The 16,675-nt window shown below is 58.5% G+C and overlaps 1 protein-coding gene across 1 annotated transcript; it reads left to right on the top strand.

The window, feature by feature from the left end:
* Positions 1 to 1,541: 1,541 nt before the first annotated feature.
* On the top strand, positions 1,542 to 8,782 carry TMEM44 (transmembrane protein 44). The gene is made up of 10 exons (XM_087740037.1): positions 1,542 to 1,894; positions 2,000 to 2,123; positions 2,389 to 2,482; positions 2,739 to 2,908; positions 3,351 to 3,437; positions 3,719 to 3,889; positions 4,044 to 4,169; positions 4,662 to 4,766; positions 5,076 to 5,234; positions 8,044 to 8,782. The coding sequence occupies exons 1-10, from the start codon at positions 1,761 to 1,763 to the stop codon at positions 8,173 to 8,175; spliced, it is 1,302 nt and encodes a 433-aa protein (XP_087596163.1). The 5' UTR covers positions 1,542 to 1,760; the 3' UTR covers positions 8,176 to 8,782.
* Positions 8,783 to 16,675: the final 7,893 nt, after the last annotated feature.

Below are 16,675 nucleotides of genomic sequence, written 5' to 3'. Positions count from 1 at the left end.
CTGGTTTTGGCTTTGTGACCCTTTGTGCTGGTCCTGTACAGCCGGTTCACGCTGTGCATGCGGAGGGTCCCCTGACAGCAGAGCTCTCGCCTTGGCTCCTGCTTCCCCTGGAGTCCCTACTCTCGAGTTAAAAATTACATCCCTGGAAGGAAGATATTTCCCTGCCACCTGAAAAACTAAAGCATAATTATACTGAATGAATACGGTCAATGGTATTTTAAGTCAGTGTACCATAATGGAAAGCAGATTCTCAGGAGAGACTATTTAATCTGGTTCTCCTGGAGAAGGTGAGTTTCGCCTTTGTTTCCTGAAGAGGTTGTGCCCTAGGCAAATCAGTCTTTGATCAGACTTCCCCGCCCTCCTTGGAGGGATGGTTTCTGCTTTTGTCCCTTACAATGCTTTAGGGACCTGATTGCTCAGAAACATCCATTTCTTTTCGTCTGTCTTGTGTGAAGCTACTATCTGTCAAATTACCTGTCAAACTGAAGTTGGGGTATCCTTTATTGAAGTTTTAAGCTATTTTTTCTATTCTATTTCTTTCCTTCAAAGCATTTTGAATTCTTTGTTCTTGTTGCAAGTACCTGAGTTTTCTTCTTTTGCATTCTCAGCCCTTTACTGCCAGCTGGGTCTCCATGAGCCTCCTTGCTGGACAGGCTGTGTCCTGGTGTAGACCCTTCCAAATCTAGTGAATAACAGGAATCCCCAGGGCCTGGGGCTTGGGGAGGACTCTGCTTGTTGCTCACAGAAACCTTTGGCCACAAGACCTGCCAAACCACTTGCAGTGTTTGCGTGAGTGAATGGAGGATAATGTAAATACGACCGAGCAAATAATGTTTGCTCAGGTTTGTTAAATGCAAACTGCTCCTTGCTGTGCTAAAGGACTCTTGCCTCGATAGAAGAAGGAACTATAAATGTGGACCTAAAGGCTTGTTAATATTTTATGCTGCTATTGAGCAGTGGGCAAACTAGGTAATGGGTGAGGATCGTGGTTAAATTAATGCTTTCCTGTGGTGGTTTGGTCTGTTGCTGAATCGCATCCGCCCTGCTCTACCCTTGCCGGGGAACGCCAGCCGGGCCGCGTCGACAGCTCGGTACAGTGCGTAGGAGCAGCTGGCAGGCGTGAGGCAATGCGGGGCTGCTCGGTTGTCAGGAGCCTGCACAAAGGAGATGTTGTGCTTTGCCCCGGCCACCTGCTGAAGGAGCCTCTCCTGCTCCTGTTGCTTTCTGCAGAAGGCAAGTTTCCGTTTTTGAGTGTTGTTTTCTTAAAGTGCTTTGTGCGTGTGGAGGGAGCGTGCGGGCTGCAACCGGCTCCAGTCTGTTCTTTGGGATCCGCAGCAATGTCAGCACCCCAGCGGTCTGCCTCCCCTTTTAAGGGGCTTTGCTTTATAATACAAGCAGTTTGTTTTCCTGGCTGATGTCGTTACCTGCTGCACTGATACCTGCAGCAGAAGCGCAGAGCTGGTTTGGGAATATGGTTTGAAGCCAAACTTCCCTTTTACAGCATCTTGCGCTTGCATCTCCTTGCAGGGCAGGAGCTGGAGCTGCCATTCTCCTCCGGGTTTCTTCTGCTCAGTTTAGGGAGCCCTAGTCTGACCAGGAGTCTGCTCCCAGCAGTGCGTGGTACTTTCTGCCCCAGGGGAGCTGCTGGGCGCTGCTGGGTGCTGTACCGTGGGTGGAGGGTGGTGCTGGGTGCCGCACCTGCAGGGCAGTGCCGGCAGCCTGTGGTGGCACTCCCTGCCCAGGGACGCTCGGAGCCAGCCATGCAGGGGATGCTGGCTGGGGGGCACGGTGGCTCTGCTGCCTGGCCAGCAGCTTGTCTGGCAGGGGAGCCAGGCTGCGTGTCCTGGGGGCTCTGGATGCTGGCCGCGCTATGCTGGATCGCCGCCCGCTCGCTGTAACTCCCCGGGGCTGGGCTGGGCTGCGGGAGGCTGCGGGGCTGCTCTGCTCCGACGTCCCGCAGCGCCGAGCGCGGCTGGAGCAGCCTGTCCCTCTGCCCTAGGCTGTCCTGCGGGTGCCCGGGGCAGGGCCGGCGGCAGGCGTCCGTCCTTTGCCTCCTGTACAGCTTCCTGGGCCACATCTGCAACGCGGTCGGGGCACTGCTCGCCAGCCAGCTCAGCATCCAGGTGGGCAAGGCTCCATGCGGCAGGGTGAGGACACACCCCTGCACCCTGCTCAGCCCCCGGCGCGGCTGTGGGACCCACACCTGCCTGCCGGAGGTGCTGCTCTGCCGCCCTGGGGTGCTGGGCCTGGAGGGGGGGCGGATTTTGGCAGCCTGGCTCAAGATGGCATGGCAAATGCAGCCCCTCACATGGGGGGCTGTGAGCTGCTGCCTGAGGTTTTGCATTTTAGGGAGGTTCAGCCTCCCCGTGCCATCGCGTCTCTCCCCAGATCCTCACAGGCGCCTACATGGCTGTGGCCAACGTCCTCCGCTTCCTGCTTGCCGTCTTTCCCCCCTGCCCGCCTGAGACCCAGGAGATGGCAGGTTCGTGCAGAGTTGCCCCTCCTGCCATCCGTGCTTCGGGGAGCACTGCGCACCCCTGGTCGGGCAGCCCGGCACGGGCACCTTGGGGACAGCAGCGCCTGAGGTAGCCACGTGGCACCCTGGGCAAGCAGTGGGTGGCTGGGTGGCCCCTGGGACAGGTGAGGAGTGGGGGACCCAGCACAGCCCACGAGGGTGGAATGGGGCAAAGCCTGTCCCTGGGGATGACGGCCTGAAAGCGAGCCCGTGTCCCACGCAGGTCTGCCCCGCCAGCAGAGGAGGCGGCGGCGGCGGCTGCGGGACGGCCTGCTTGCCCTCGCCCTGCCCCTGTCTGTGGGTGCTGGCAGGTCTCTGCTGGCACCCAGCCCCCGGCCCTCCTGGGAGCTGCTCCAAGGAGCCCGGCGGAGGCTGCTCGGCGCAGTGTTCGAGGTGAGCTGCCCCCTCCTCGTCCCCCCCAGGGTTGGGTGGGCAGCGGGCAGAGCCTGGGTAAGCACAGGCAGCTGCCAGGCTCTGAGCACCAGTGGGTTTGGTTCAGTTGTATTTTCTCCTTTAGCACCCTTGGTGCTGCCCAACCTGTTGTCTCAGCTTCCCAGGGCTGTGTGCCCTTGGGGTGCCCCAGGCTGGTGCAGGGCTGCTTTGTGGTCCCCCAGAACCCACCCCAGCCTCTGCACCCCAGGGGCCGGAGGCCGGGAGAGGCAGCCCCCGCACACTGTGGCACTTCTGGTCTGGCAGGAGCAGGGGTGAAGCCCTTGGGATCGTCGAGGAGGCTGGGAGCAGCCGGTGGGGATGGGGCTCCTGCCCCACGCTCCGGGTGGGCTGTGGTGGAGGTGTTCCCCTGCCTCCCCTGGTTCTCCCTCCCTCCCTCCCTCAGGACAACACAGAAGCGCTGGGGTTTGTCCTGGGGCTGCTCTCTGCCCTCATTGCCCTCACGGCCAGGATCCCTGCGTTCTCCAGAGCAGTAAGTGTCTGCCTGGCATGGCTGCCCTTATGCCCCCCAGTCCCAGGCAGGGCTCCGTAGCCACGACAGTGACTCCTGCGTCCTGTTGCAAAAGCCCCGGGGGGACGCCAGGCGCCCGTGCCCCTGCGCAGCCCCTCCCAGCTGCTTGGTCCTCGGGCAGCCGCGGGGTTCGGCACAGCAGCCCCCTTCCCAGTGGGGTGCGGGGTCCCTGTGCTGGCTGCAGCAGTGTCCCCGTCTGGGGACAGGCTTTGTGGCTCCAAAGCAGGCTCTGGGTGGCTCAGTGCAGGGGGAAGCCATGCTCGTGGAGGCGGCTGTGGGCCACCCTCTGCTCGGCTGCAGCCGGCGTCCTCTACACAGCAGCGATTGTCACCCGTGACCAGCAGCCTGCGCGCATCCTGAGGGCCCTGCCCTGGCTCCTGGTGGCCCTGGGCTCGGCTGCGCTGGATGTGGCCGTATCCTTTCCCAGCTCCTTTCCCGGGGATCTTGGCTGGGATGAGGAGGTGGATGGGGCACAGCTCCTCTCCTGGACCCAGTGCCTGGGCTGTGGGACTGGTGTGGGGAGGGGGCTCTGCTGTCACTCCAGAAATACCCTTAACGGGGACTCAGCTCCTGTTCCTCGCCTGCACGGCCAAGAGCCAGAAGGGCCAGCGGCTTGTACCAGAGGTCCCCGATGCCTGGGCCCTCCTGGCTGGAGAGAGGGAGGAAGATGACAGGGGAGCAGTGGAAGAAGAGGTTTTTTTTTTCCTCTCTCTCTGGTTGAAGGGCGGAAAGGAGAGCTGCCCCGCTCGGCAGCGTTACTGCTCTGCCTCCCCAGGGGAGGGTGGAGGGATGGCAGGGGCTGGGGCCCCTGGAGGAGTGGTATGGAGGGTTGGCATGCTGCAGGGCACAGCTGGCGCTGGGAACGTCACCCTCGCCACAGGGCCACGTGCATTTTCCTGCTATGCTGACCTGGGAGCAGCTTGGCACTGGTGTGCAGCCCCCAGATGCTCCCCCGGCCCTGGTGGTCACTGCAAGGCGGGAGGCTGGTGGGGGTCCCTCTCCCCCTCCCCTCCCTCTGGGGGAGGTCAGCTCAGCACCATCCTGCGCCTACCCAGGTCCCCAGTGCTTAGTGTGGCTAGAGCGACGCTGCTGTTGGATGGGGTGGGTGCTATGCCCCTTGGTGCAGGCTGTGGTGCGGGCACAGCTCTCCTGGTTGTAGCTGACGTGGTTCACTCTCCTTTGCAGGCTGCAAGCTGGGCCCCACTTAACATGTTTCCAAAACCCAAATCTGGGCACAGGATGGTGGCAACCAGCCACTGCCTAGACCTGATGATCAGGCTGGTGCAGCAGGTGAGAGGCTGCTGGGGCTCGGTGCACCCCTGGGGCTGGGGGGGGGGGTCAGGGATGCTCTTACCCTCCTGGCAGAGAATGGGCTCTCTGCGGATGGCTGTGGGGGGTGTGTGTGCCCAGATGTGGGGGGACAGAGCGGGTGCATCTGCCTTGCTGTCCTGCACAATACGGAGAGTCCAGCAGCTTGTGGATGCTGTCGCAATGGGAGCCCTGAGGTGGTGTGCACGTACCCGGGGCTGCTGGGTTTTGGTGCTCTCCCCGGTGATGTCTCCCTTTGATGTCCTCCTCTTGCTTTCTGTCACCTGTCAGACTGGTCACAGCGTGGGGAGGCTGCCCAGGGATGCACAGACGGGCGCAGCAGGCCCTGCACCACCACAGCCCCCTGCCTGCCCCCCGCTCCCAGCCCTGCGTGCTGGCCTCTCCTCATCCAGCTCCTCCGATGCTGCCTCCATCAACTCAGAGCTTGAGGTCAGTGCCTGCTCCTGACTCTTTAGTGCTGTTTCTTCTCCCTTTGGGGCTCTGCCTTGCTGTAGGTGTACGTTAAGGCATCCACCCCATACGGTGACAGTCCTGGCACCGGGGGCAGGTCTAGAGCCTGGTTTAGATGGGTCCATCCCAGGGCAATGGCCAGGACGCTGCTGAGGTGCACAGGCTGTGTTGTAGAGCAGAGGTCAGAAAAAGAGCGTGGAGACTAGTATGTTCTGTCAAGGCGTGGGTGAACCATCATGGCATCTCTGCATCCCCTCAGACAAGTGTGCCAGCCCCGCTTGCAGCCTTGCTTGCCCGCCCGGGGAGCCTCCATCCACGGCTGCTCCTCAAGAGGCTGGAGCCAGGGTGAACTCCAGGCTGTCCCAGGCTCACTCGAGGGTCTTTTTACTCTGGCTGAGCTGTAGCTGGCATGGCCCTGCAGAGAAGCTGCTGGGAAATGAGGGGGTTTCACAGGGCTCCTTTTGGTGGTGTTACCTTGGCCCTTCTCTTTCCTGTCTGCCTACTAGTTAGTGGAGTTTTATTATCAGGAGAGGGGCAAGACTTGTACTTTTTCAGGGCTTCTCTGTTACCTCCTGGCAGTCTTGCTTAGTTTCTCCTAAGGGCTTTTCCCACTCGGGCTGCTGCTGTTGGCTGCAAGAGGGTTTCAGTGCAGGTCGTCCTGGTGCAACACTGGCCCCAGTTCTGCTCTGGAGGTCCAGAAGGCTGGGGCTGTCCTTCACACACAGGACTTGCTGTTGCATGTCAGAGCTGCTGCCTAGGCTGTCCACCTACTAGAAAATGTGCTTTGCAGGGTCTGTTTTGGGGCAGAGCAATGTTTTCTTTTTGTTTTCTCTTTTTGGGGGAGAGCAGTATTTTTTTTTACTCTTTGGGGGAGATCAATATTTTTTTACTCTATCCCTGAAAATGGAAGCATTGTAGGCAAGTAAGTGAGGGGGATGCCAGGACGCACTCACCAACTGCAAATCCCTGAGCCACTCTGCTGTGGGGCACCATGGCTCTTCTACTGCTGCGGTCCATGGCAGGTGATGTACGTGCCTCGCTCCCCTCAGCTTTGCAGAGCCAGCACTACACAAAAGAAGCCCTTGTCCCATCTGCAGACCAGGCTGTGTGGCTGGGCAGGGTCACAGCCAGGTTTCTTGGATCTTTTCCTGATGTCTCAGCACAAGGATCAGTGGGACGATGACTTTTGCACCAGGGAGTCCCGCAGCAAGGGGCTGCCACACGTGCATCTCGCCAGCTTTCTGCAGTCACAGCCTGCACAAAATACTTCATTATTCCTCTGGAGGAGGCTGAAATCCTTCTCTCCTGCCGTTAGGGGCCGGCCTTTCCAAGGCAGAGGGAGAGCGGCCCTGGCCATCAGGCGGGTGTCCCAGTGCAGAGGTGTGGGTGCCCTCGCAGTTGGGGATGCCAGCAGAGGTGCGGGTCCCCGGGGGCTCCCCCGCACCACCCCTGCAGAGCGGCACACCAACGCGCTGTTCCCCGCCAGCCTGCTCGAGAGGGCGGTCAAGAGGGCCGTGGTGGGCAAAGCGGCTTTTGCCCTGGCAAGTCAGGAGCTGGGTCCAGGCCCTCTTTGGCTGCTTCTGCTGAAGTTAGGCAGCTCCTTCCTGGCTGGCCTGAAACACCATTGCTTTAAAGTAAGCAGCAGCTGCCTTTTTTCTCTGCTCAAAGCTCTTTCCCTGCTCCCATGAGCTTCAAGCCGTTGTCTGGCCCCGGCAGGTTCCTCAACCCCATGCATCTACGAGGAGCAGTGTTGTGCTCTGCCACCCTCCCTGTGTGGTGGCTTTAGGCCAGCTTTTTTCCCCCCCAGTTGTTTGTGGTTTTGGTTTTTTGTTTGTTGTTTTGTTTTGGTGTTTTTTTTTTCCCCTTTTGCAGCTGAAATATTGGGGAAAAATATCACTGGGCTGCTGGGAGAGAGGCAGGGAGCAGCTCCCCAAGGCATCTCACGGTATAATTTCTCAGGGCTAAATGCCTGAGGTGCCCAAGCCATCTTGGGACATGAAGAGAGGTCATGGTGAGGACAAGAGGAAAAGAAACCACTCCTGAGTCAGAGGAACTCTGCCCCAGTGTTTTTTCTTGCTGTGGCTGTGGGAAAAGGGTCTGTCCCATGAGTGGTGTCAGGGTGGGAGGGCTGCGCTTGCTGGGTGGAGCAGACTTGGGTTTGCACTCCTGGAAATGTCCCCCTCTGATCCCCAGCCCCTTGTCACTTGGGAGTCATAGCAGTTGAGGCAAAGAAACAAACATCGTCATGTCCCTGACGGGAAGTTCCCGCAGTCCAGCCAGGCTTTTGCTGCCTGCACAGAGCAAAGGGAAGCTGGAAGCCTCTGCAGAGCCCCTTTGTCTTGGCTGGTGTTGGTGAACCAGCCCAAGCTTCATCTGGGGCTTCACAGGGCTTTTTAGCAAGGGTTGTCTTTGCCTGGTGGCTCTCAATCATCTGTGCTTGCGGCAGCGCAGGGGGGTGCTCAGGAACCCTTGCTGTGGGGGTCCCAAGGAAAAGGGATTCTCCCTCTCTTGTCTCGGTCGGCCACCACCCCGTGTGCCCCTAAGCCCTCTCCTCACGTTGCCTGGGCGGGGAGGGAAGCGCATGAGAAAAATGGAAACCAGTGTTGTTCTGCTTTCAGCTTTGCTTGTGTTGTTGTAGAGAAAGGGAGAACCAAATACTTTCTACTTTCAAACATAGCCAATTCCCCTTTCTGGGAAAGCACAGGCCCTGTGCTGGCCGCGGGTAGCAGTGCTGCCCGGGGCTCCCTCGCACCCAGCAGTGGGACTGGCTGATCCTTTCTTTTCACAGTGGGACTTTGAAGACATGACGGTGCAGTGGAGCCGGGCCAGCCCTGCTGCTCAACCTCACTCCATGCTGTGCTCAGGCACCTTCGGACAACGTGCAGCCCCTCCGAGGTGCCCTGAGCACCCATCCCCCTGACCGAGCAAGCAGTAAACAGCAGAAGGTGCTTCCTCGGCGCTCCCCTGCGAGAGGTGATAAGCTCTGGGGTGCCATTACAGGCTGCTGTGCTGTGCCTGGAGCACTGCCTAGGTGGAGCGGTGACAGCTTCCAGCATCTCCTTTCACCCTTGTCCTGCTGCAGCGGGGTGTGGGGGTCCCCCTTCCCTGCCACTGTTGGCTCCACCCTCTGGGACTGGGGCTGCAGGAGAGGTGCAGCCACACGGCTGGATTTAAACCCAGCAGTCTCCCCTTTTGGTTGGGCTAGTGTTTTCCCCAGCGTCGGGGATTACAAGCCCTGCCCAGTCACACTCTGCAGACTGGAATGGAAGCCTCCTGATCTGCCCAGCACGGCAGGAGATGGGGACAGTCCCCGCTGTGACTTCCTGCTGCTGGCTGCCACGGTCATCCCTGCCTGCCAAACACTAGCACTGCAAGCCAGGGACCAGCGAGACAGAAACCCACCTGGAAGGTTACAGATGTCTGGAGTGCTGTACGTGGGGGACTGGCCCATCACTTGTGGTCTGCCTGGCACGTACCGTCTGCTCCCGCCAGCTGCCATAAACGAGAGCGCTGCCAATTGCTGTGATGTGGAGGTGAATTTCTTGCCCTGGGATGATTTTGTGCCTCAAAATGCGTGTGGTGCAGATCAGAGGAAGCTGCAGAAATGTGGGAGCCCATGAAAAGCTCAGGAGGAAGCGGCTGGTTTGCGTTTGCAGTGCTGGCTGTGTTCAAGTGCCTTGGGCCCTGTGTGTGCTGGTGAGGTTGCAGCTGCAGTGCGGAGTCCTGGGGATGATGCCCATGATGATGGATTTGTTGCACATGAAGCACTGCTTTGTCTTAAACCTTGTCCGTATCTTTCAAATCCATGTGCCATGCCCTGCTGTCCCAGCCCTGGGATGCTGGGAGGGGAAGCCCTGGGCATGTTGGACACTGGGCTGGAGCAAGACGATCCGGGGCAGGGACTGGGAGAGCTGTCTGGCTGCTCTCCTGCTCCTCTCTGTTACAGAGCATGGGGGAAGAGCAGAGCTTCCCACACAGGAGAGCAGTGGAGAGCACAGCTGGGGCCAGTTTGTGCCCTGCAGCTGGGGCTTAGCGCTTTTCCACAGGGTGGGTGGTGGTGCCTCCTACAAGGAGCACATCAGGGAAAAGAGCCTTTGCTATAGCCCTGGGCTAACGGTGGCTCCCATGGTCTTTTCTGAGGTGCTGGTAGCTTGTAGCTGTCCTTCCTTCCCAACGGCACGCATCCTGCCCTGGCCTCCAGGCTCTGCTCTGGCTAAATAAACTGGAAGGAAGAAAGAAATGGGAGACTATGGTGTTTCAATGCCATGGTCAAATCTCATCGAGCCATGCTGCCTGGCACTACGCTCCCTCCAGGTGAACAGCTGAGCTGGCACCTGGCTCAGGCAGGGGAAAATGCATGGTTCATTAACAGGGTGAGGCTTAAGGGGGTGAGGATGGGCCCCAGGGTGGCCAGACCCTGCCTAGTTTGCCTGCAGCAGCAAAAGGAGCCTTTGCAGAGCTCCCGCTGATAAGAAGTGCCTGCATTCATGTTTCCAAAGGCCCGAGCGAATTGCTGAGTGGCGAGGCTCAGAAATCCAGACGCCAGACAATGGAAAGGCTGGAAACATAAAGGAAAGGAAATTCTTCTGCTGTATTGCCTTTCCTATGGCGATAAGATAACCCAATGTGAAACAAAAGTCTCCGCTGCAGACAGCGGGGTGGGCGCTTTGGAAAACGGCAGGAGGATGTCTGCATCAGCCGGGATCTCCCGCGCCGGTGGGGCGCAGCTGGCGTGCGTGGCTGTCGCACAGGTGTGCAGCGGGCTGCGGTGTTGGCGGTGCTTTGCAATGAGTCTTGAAACAAGTAAGCTGGCCTGCTCCTGCTCCATCCCACAGGCCCATCTGTGTCCTTTATTTACACACTGACAAGAGAAATCTTACTTTAAATGCTCTGGGAGAGCTGAGAAAAGTGAGGCCATAACATTTGCTAGTGACACATAATTACTGGGTGTATGAACATCCCAAATCTGGTGGCAGAATTTGTTGAAGGGGTTTAGCACTGCTGAGTGGCGGGGGGACAGTGGGATGGGTTATGTTGCATGTCGGAGCAGTGGAGACAGGGACGGAGAGTGTGTCCATGCGAGCAGGGCTGGGAACAGGATTAGCTGCTGCCGTAGGGGAGGCTAGTTGTGGGGGTGTGGGGCGTGTGGGAGCTGCTAGGGCGAGGGCTGCAAGTGAATCCCGTGCCGTGCCAGTGTGTGTACAGTGCTGGGCATACCCCATAGCTCCCAGAGCTGTATAGGCCATGAGAAGAGGAGCAAGGACAGCAAGGGGCATGGATGGCATCTGAGTAAGGAACGACTAAATGGGGTGGGCCTCTGAAGAGATGTCCTGTCCCAAGGAGGGGATGTGGTGGCGTGGGTACCATCGGGGCAGCAGAGGAAAGAAAAGGATGAGTGCTTCTGCTGCGTCTCAAAGCACAAGGACAGGGAGCTCTGAAATGAAACTGGCCAGAGACAAGTTCAGACTACAGCCTGTGTACTCAGAAAGACCAAATTAACTGCGGAAATCATTGTGGGCTATTTTAGGCAGTGAGACTGGGATGAATGATGAGAGGAGTTCAAGGAGGCAGGCCAGGGCTGCCCCTCTGGCTCAGGAAGCCCCCGGGCTGTGGCCGCTGGGAGCGGCAAGGCGGGCAGCAGGAGGTCACCCTGCGCTGCCCTGCTCCGCTTTGGCCCCAGGGCTGAGCCTCTGGTCCGCCCCAAGGGCTGCTTTGGTGTCCCATCATTAGCAGTTAAACCGCAGACAAGAGCAGGACGGGTGCTGTGCCTGGCAGGGCAGCGCCTGCTCCCTTCTTGTGGGGGTCCTGGCATGGGAGCTGCAAAGGGCGCGATGGTGTTTGCTCAGGCTGTGGGAAGGGTCGTTGCAGGCTGCAGAGACCCGGGTGAAAGGAGGAGCTGCGCGGGACGGTGCTGGGGCTCAGGCACATCACACATTACTGTGGTTGCGGCTCTGCAGCAGCTGCACTTGCTCTCTGCCCTGGGGAGCAGCAAGGGGAAATAGTGGTCTTAGCCCTTTCAGATCTTGTATTCAGTCTACCTGTTTTTTTTTCCCCTTTGGTTTTACACTGACTGGAGGGCTGAGCTGTAGGCATAGGGAGACGTGCAGGCAGCAGCTTTGGTCCGACAGTTTTAACACTTGCAGTGCTTGGCAGTCTGTCCCTTCGTCCTGCTTTGGGAAGCAGGACCCAGCAGCAGAGCAAAAAAGAGCACACAGCATCATAACACTGTGCAGGATTACACAGGATTACATCCGTGCAGCATGGTTTGCTGTAACCCCTCTGCCCACTCCCTGTAGCCCTCAGTGGCTGCTTCTGCTGGGGTATTTGGGGAGCTACCACTGGCACTGGAACCTCTGATGAAGATCACCCCACCAGCAGCCACAGTGGTGCTTGGGGGGATGAAGAGCTCTTCCCAGTGCAGAGCACACTGGAGTGTTCCCCGCGCTGCTGCCAGGCCAGACCTGCTGCAGCCACGCGTTGCGCAAGCTGTCGCACGATGAGGCTGGCTGCATGCACCCAGCGCGGCCCCTGTGCTGTATACCTCCCGGGCAGGTAAACTGAGAGGGGCAGGCAGGCGTCCCCCGTGGGACCTCATTGCGGGCTTGTGCTGGCTGTCCCAATGGCCATCACAGTGGCTTTTCGAGTCTTCTCCTGCCCTGTGGCTTGCAGCAGAGGTGAGCTGAGCACCTGCTGCTCCCTGGTGTGCCAGGGCACATGGTTTGTGGGGTATCTGGACCCCCTCAAGAGGTTCTTTCAGCCCTCCCAGCCCAGCTGGGGAGAGTCCCTGGGTGGGCTTGCGGCAGCAAGGAGTGGAGAGATGGCAGGAGTGACCTGCTGTCCTCCCTGCAGGGATGCTCTGCAGGTGGAGATGGGTTCGTGGGCTGCTCTTGGGCTTCCCAGTGAGATGACATAAGCTCTTCAGGAGAGGATCCTCTTTGCCCTGGACTGGGAACAACGTGCCTCCTGTTGCAACTGGTGTTTCAGGGACCGAGCTGTCCCTGGGGTCAGGCTGAGTGTCCCCAGGGCAGGACGGCCGCTGGCCACGCTGGGTCCCCCGTGCTGTGGCGGCACAAAGCTGAGTGCCTTTGAAGCGCCCGGCACAGCGCTCTGCGCTGCCACTGGACAGGATCTGAGCAGCCATTGTGCAAAGCAAAACAAACCCTTCCTATCGTGTCAGAGGCTCGGAGGGTGGCTCTGCTTCCAGCTGCGGGGCTGAAGAGTGAGTGCAGCCCTGCCAGAGCCGGCTGATAACCATCTCCCCTTGCAAAAGAGTTCAAGTCCCCGCTCCTGGAGGGTGATGTCACTTTATCAGCACTTGAAGGCTCCTGATAAAGGGATCAATCTAACTCTAACTGCATCCCCACTGGGGCTGCAAACACAATGTACAGGGTGCAGCCAAAGTGAGCGCAGCCGGGGCCCCGTGTGCTCTTTCACCTTTGGGAGGGTCGCGGCTGCCCAGACCCCGCACGGCGCAGAGCTGGGGCCGGGAACAATAGTGGCCACGGCAGTGCTGCGGCCGGGGTGGGCGATTACCAAAAATCATGTGCTTACCCCGGCTGCAACAGAGGCAGTTTGTCAAAGTCCCATTTTCCTTTCCCTGATAAGATAGGGCTTGCGGAGTACAATAATGCTTTCCTGAGATACAATTGTGGCTCTTCTACCCGGCACACACACAGGGGAGGCTAATTTTGGCCTTGCTGGGTTGGCAGGGGGTGAGAGGAGGCCTCCATCCGTGTCGGGGCTGCGGTCCAAGGGGCAGAGGGGCTCTCTGAGCCCCAAGGACCAGGACGGCCCCAGGGGCAGCAGGGTCGCACTGGCTCCCGTGGGCTGGCACGCTCCCTGCTCCTGGAAGATGTCACGGCTGCAGAAGGAGCTGTCACCGCTGGCTTCGTGCTATGGAGCCGATACGATGCAGCACGGTGCTGCAGTCTTGCCGACACCTGGTAAACCCTGCCCTGGGGCTGGGGCAGCCAGGATCAGCATTGCTCCCCCTTACCCTTGCAGGCACCCAACGCATGTAGCTGCACCCTCACGCCCTCTTCCCTCCCGTGCTTTGAACATTATCCTGTCCTAAAGGTGGCCCCGTGATGCGAGGCCAGTGTTCATGCCCTGGCTGAGGAAAGCTGCCCGTTCCCAGCTGTCTGCACCACAGCTTGCTGGCCAGGCACAGGCAGGAAGGCGATCTCAGCTGCCTGCTGCAAGCCAGCCCCTCCGCAGGCAGCGCTGGTGCAACCACAATCTCAAGAAGAAAGCAATAGACGGCACCATTGACAAAGCCTGACCTTATGAAATCCGTGGCTTCCCTGGGAACTGGACCTTTTTAATAATATATATATTTGTAGATGCTGGATCTGGCCTTCCTTGGGACGGTAATGAGCAGCACACCCCTCTGGCGGAGCCAATGTTTCCATTTTGGCATATTGCTTGGGATGCACTTTCTACACAGTTTGAAATCTGAGCATAATACTATCTTCATGAACCACATTCACCAGTCTGATAATGTGACCCGACAAAAGGTCAATGGAAAAGTTAATATAATTTATTGGCTGATTTAAAAAAAAATCTAATCATCTGTTTTTCCTTTTTCCTGACCCCCCACCCGCACCCAGCGCCCTGCTGACATTTTCCAGCCGTTCCCAAAACAATGGCTAGGGTGGGAATGCTCCGATCGGGCACAGCTTTGGAGGCGGCTTTTCCTGAGGGGCTGCAGGCGCATCTGTCTGCTCAGCTCCCCCTCCCCGAGAGGTGTGCAGGGGATGCTGTGCTCAGCCAAGGTCACCGGCCTGGCCAGGGACAGGGCTGGCACCGGGGCAGGCTTGGGCAGACCTAGGGGCTTCAGTGTGTTTGCTGGGTGTCCTCTGTTCCATGGGGTGACTTGAGCTCACCTGCTTTGAGCTCGAAGGGGGACCTTCACATCTGCCGGTTCTGTAGCTGTGGACAGGAGGGTCCAGCCGGGTCCCTGGGTGTCAGGCACAGCTGCTGGAGCAGTATGGCCAGATGTTGTGGATGAAGTCCTCAAGAGCCCCAAGAACATCCTCTCCATGGACACGGCGCTTTGGGGAGGTCTCCGTCAGCACGTGCAATGCTGCCTCGTGGGAAGGCTGCAGGAAGCCCAATGCGGTGTGCAGGCGTGCACACGTGGGTGCATTCCTTTGCACGCGTGTGTGAGCAGGTGGGACACACCATCACGCAAGCACCCCTCTTCCTTGCACAGTCTTCCCTTTGGGTTTCCCAGCCACGAAGAGCGTGCTGCCGCTCGCTCAGCCCGGAGTAGGGTGTTGAAAGTTGCTTCACTCCATAGCTACTCAGCAACCAATGAGTCTCCTCATGCCCTGGAGCCTGTGCTGTCTGCAGAGCCCCAAGAGGTGTCTGGAGCAATCAAGCAGCCAGCTGGTTGTCAGGGCATGACCTGTCCTGAGGAGGCAGATGAGCTTGCTGTGCTAGGGTGGAGCTGCAAAAGTAATTAGTCATTTCTTATGCTAATACCTTACAGATGCAAGAGAAAGGACCCCAGAGGGCAAAGGATGGTGGAAAGGATCCAGCAGCTTCTCTCAGCATTAGCTGCTGCTTAGAAGTGGTGGCTTTGGAGCTGCCACCCTGCTGAGCTATGGGAGGGAGAGCATGGGGAAACCATCTTCTGGCATGGGCTGGGGGCAGGAGAAAGCCCAGAGCTGCCCATTTCTGTCAGGCTGCAGCACTGCTGAGCTCTGTCACAGTGCTACCATGGCCAGGCGTGGAAAACCCTGGCTCCTGTCAGCAAGTGACTGTCCTCCCCGGCTTTTTTGCGGCGCTGTCTCCAGGCCTGGCTGTGGCTGAGGAAAGGCTGGAGAGATGGAGGGAGCGAGCAGTATGGCTTGGAAAGCAGGGGGCAGAGGAAAAGCAGGTAACTTCTAAAGTCTGTGGCTTCAGAAAAGCAAAATGAGCCTCAAACATGATCTCGCCTTGTGTTTTGTAATTCTGGTTTGTGCTTGTTTGTGTGTGGGGCTAGCTGTAACCTGGGGGCTCCCTGGCTGTGCAGCTCTGCCCAGTGCTCTGGGGTGCTGCTGCCCGCCAGCAAACCCAGCCTCCCCGACGTGGGGGAACTGGGCTCCCACACCAGGGATGCTCCCCTGCCTCACTTGGGGAGCTCAGGAAGGGAGGAGAGCTGGGGGCAGAACCCCCAGGCCTGGGCTCTGTGGCAGGTAGCCCTGGGTTCCTGCAAGCCTTTCACAAGCAGGAGCCTTTGGATGCTGCTGTGCCCAGCAGCCCAGTGTGCAGGTACCCCTAACCGAGGTCAACAGCAGGCATCCCTTGTGCCGAGCTGCCTCCCTCTTGTCGCTCTGCAGTTACCAGACTCTGCTTTTTGTGTTCCCAAGGCTGTCTGCCCACCCTAGAAACTGCTTTTCAGTGTCTTGTGATCTTCTCTGGCCCTTGCACACGATGTTCTTTGCCCATCAGCACATTTAGCTCCTGCTCTGTTCCAGCTGGTGCTGGGCCATGCTGGTCCTGATGGCAGTGATGCCGCTGGTCTGCGGGGCGAACAGGGAGCCACCGGGGTGGCAGAGGGGATTGCAAAAGCATAGCTTCTCAGACCGTAATAAACTTGTGGACTTTGCCCGTTTAGTTGAAATAACGGAGATGAAATGAGGATGACTGACAGTGGGCCAAATGATCAGACAGCGTGACCTGCCTCGCCTCCTTCTCCAAGGTGCTGTGCCAAGGACTGGAGGTGCATGCAGGCTCTGGCCCCCTGTGCTCTTTGAGAGCAGGCATGGTCCAGCCTTGCTCCGGAGAGCACGAAGCAGAAGAAAGGCTTCCCAGCCCTCTGCTTTGTTGTAACAGCACCGCCAGCCGGTCTGCCGAGCGGTTTCCCAGGAGGTGCTGTGAGAACAAGGTTGCATAAGTCACTTCAATAACTTTGCTCTGCCCTGGACCCTGCTGTTAAAATCGTGTCCTGTCTCCAGGCACAGCAGGGGGTACGAGTTGGTCCTTGACCTGCCAGGACAGGGGTAGCTTTGGTTTGACATCTGTGATAAACCCCTCGAGAAGCTGTGGATGCCAAACACCCCATGTCCTGCCCACGTTGCAGTCCCCAGTGGCATGACAGTAAAAGGGAGATTCGTGTTTGATTCCCCGATGGGAGGGTACACATGCTGTTTCCTCACCCTGGATTTCAGTGCACTTCAGCTCCTTACCGCATGCTTGCCCCCTCTGGGCCAGCTCCCGTCAGAAATGGCCAGGACGGTAGTCTGCACGCACCTTCAGCCTGGCCCAGGACGGCTGCAAGAGCTGCTGCTTCTCTGCCATGGATGTTGAAGGACAGAAGGTGAAAGCAAGCGTTGCATATGCTATAAAAATCAAATCCGGGTTTGGTTTTTTTTTTTTTTTTGGTTCAGTAGGGCAACTTTGTTATGGTAAATATGTCTCGGAAACTGGGAATC

Source organism: Nipponia nippon, unplaced genomic scaffold, assembly GCF_047370975.1.
Source record: "Nipponia nippon isolate SJK-2023a ecotype South Korea unplaced genomic scaffold, ASM4737097v1 scaffold_7, whole genome shotgun sequence".
Classification (NCBI taxonomy): Eukaryota; Metazoa; Chordata; class Aves; order Pelecaniformes; family Threskiornithidae; genus Nipponia; species Nipponia nippon.
The sequence above is the reverse complement of the archived record's forward strand: the minus strand, read 5'-3'. Positions and strand labels throughout refer to the sequence as shown.

Bases quoted from the DNA above. Each gene is read 5' to 3' on its own strand.
- TMEM44 (XM_087740037.1), top strand. From the start codon at position 1,761: ATGCAGGGGATGCTGGCTGGGGGGCACGGTGGCTCTGCTGCCTGGCCA. The intron at 2,909-3,350 runs GTGAGCTGCCCC...TCCCTCCCTCAG, and splicing joins TGCTCGGCGCAGTGTTCGAG to GACAACACAGAAGCGCTGGG. The intron at 3,890-4,043 runs GTATCCTTTCCC...ACGGGGACTCAG, and splicing joins CGGCTGCGCTGGATGTGGCC to CTCCTGTTCCTCGCCTGCAC.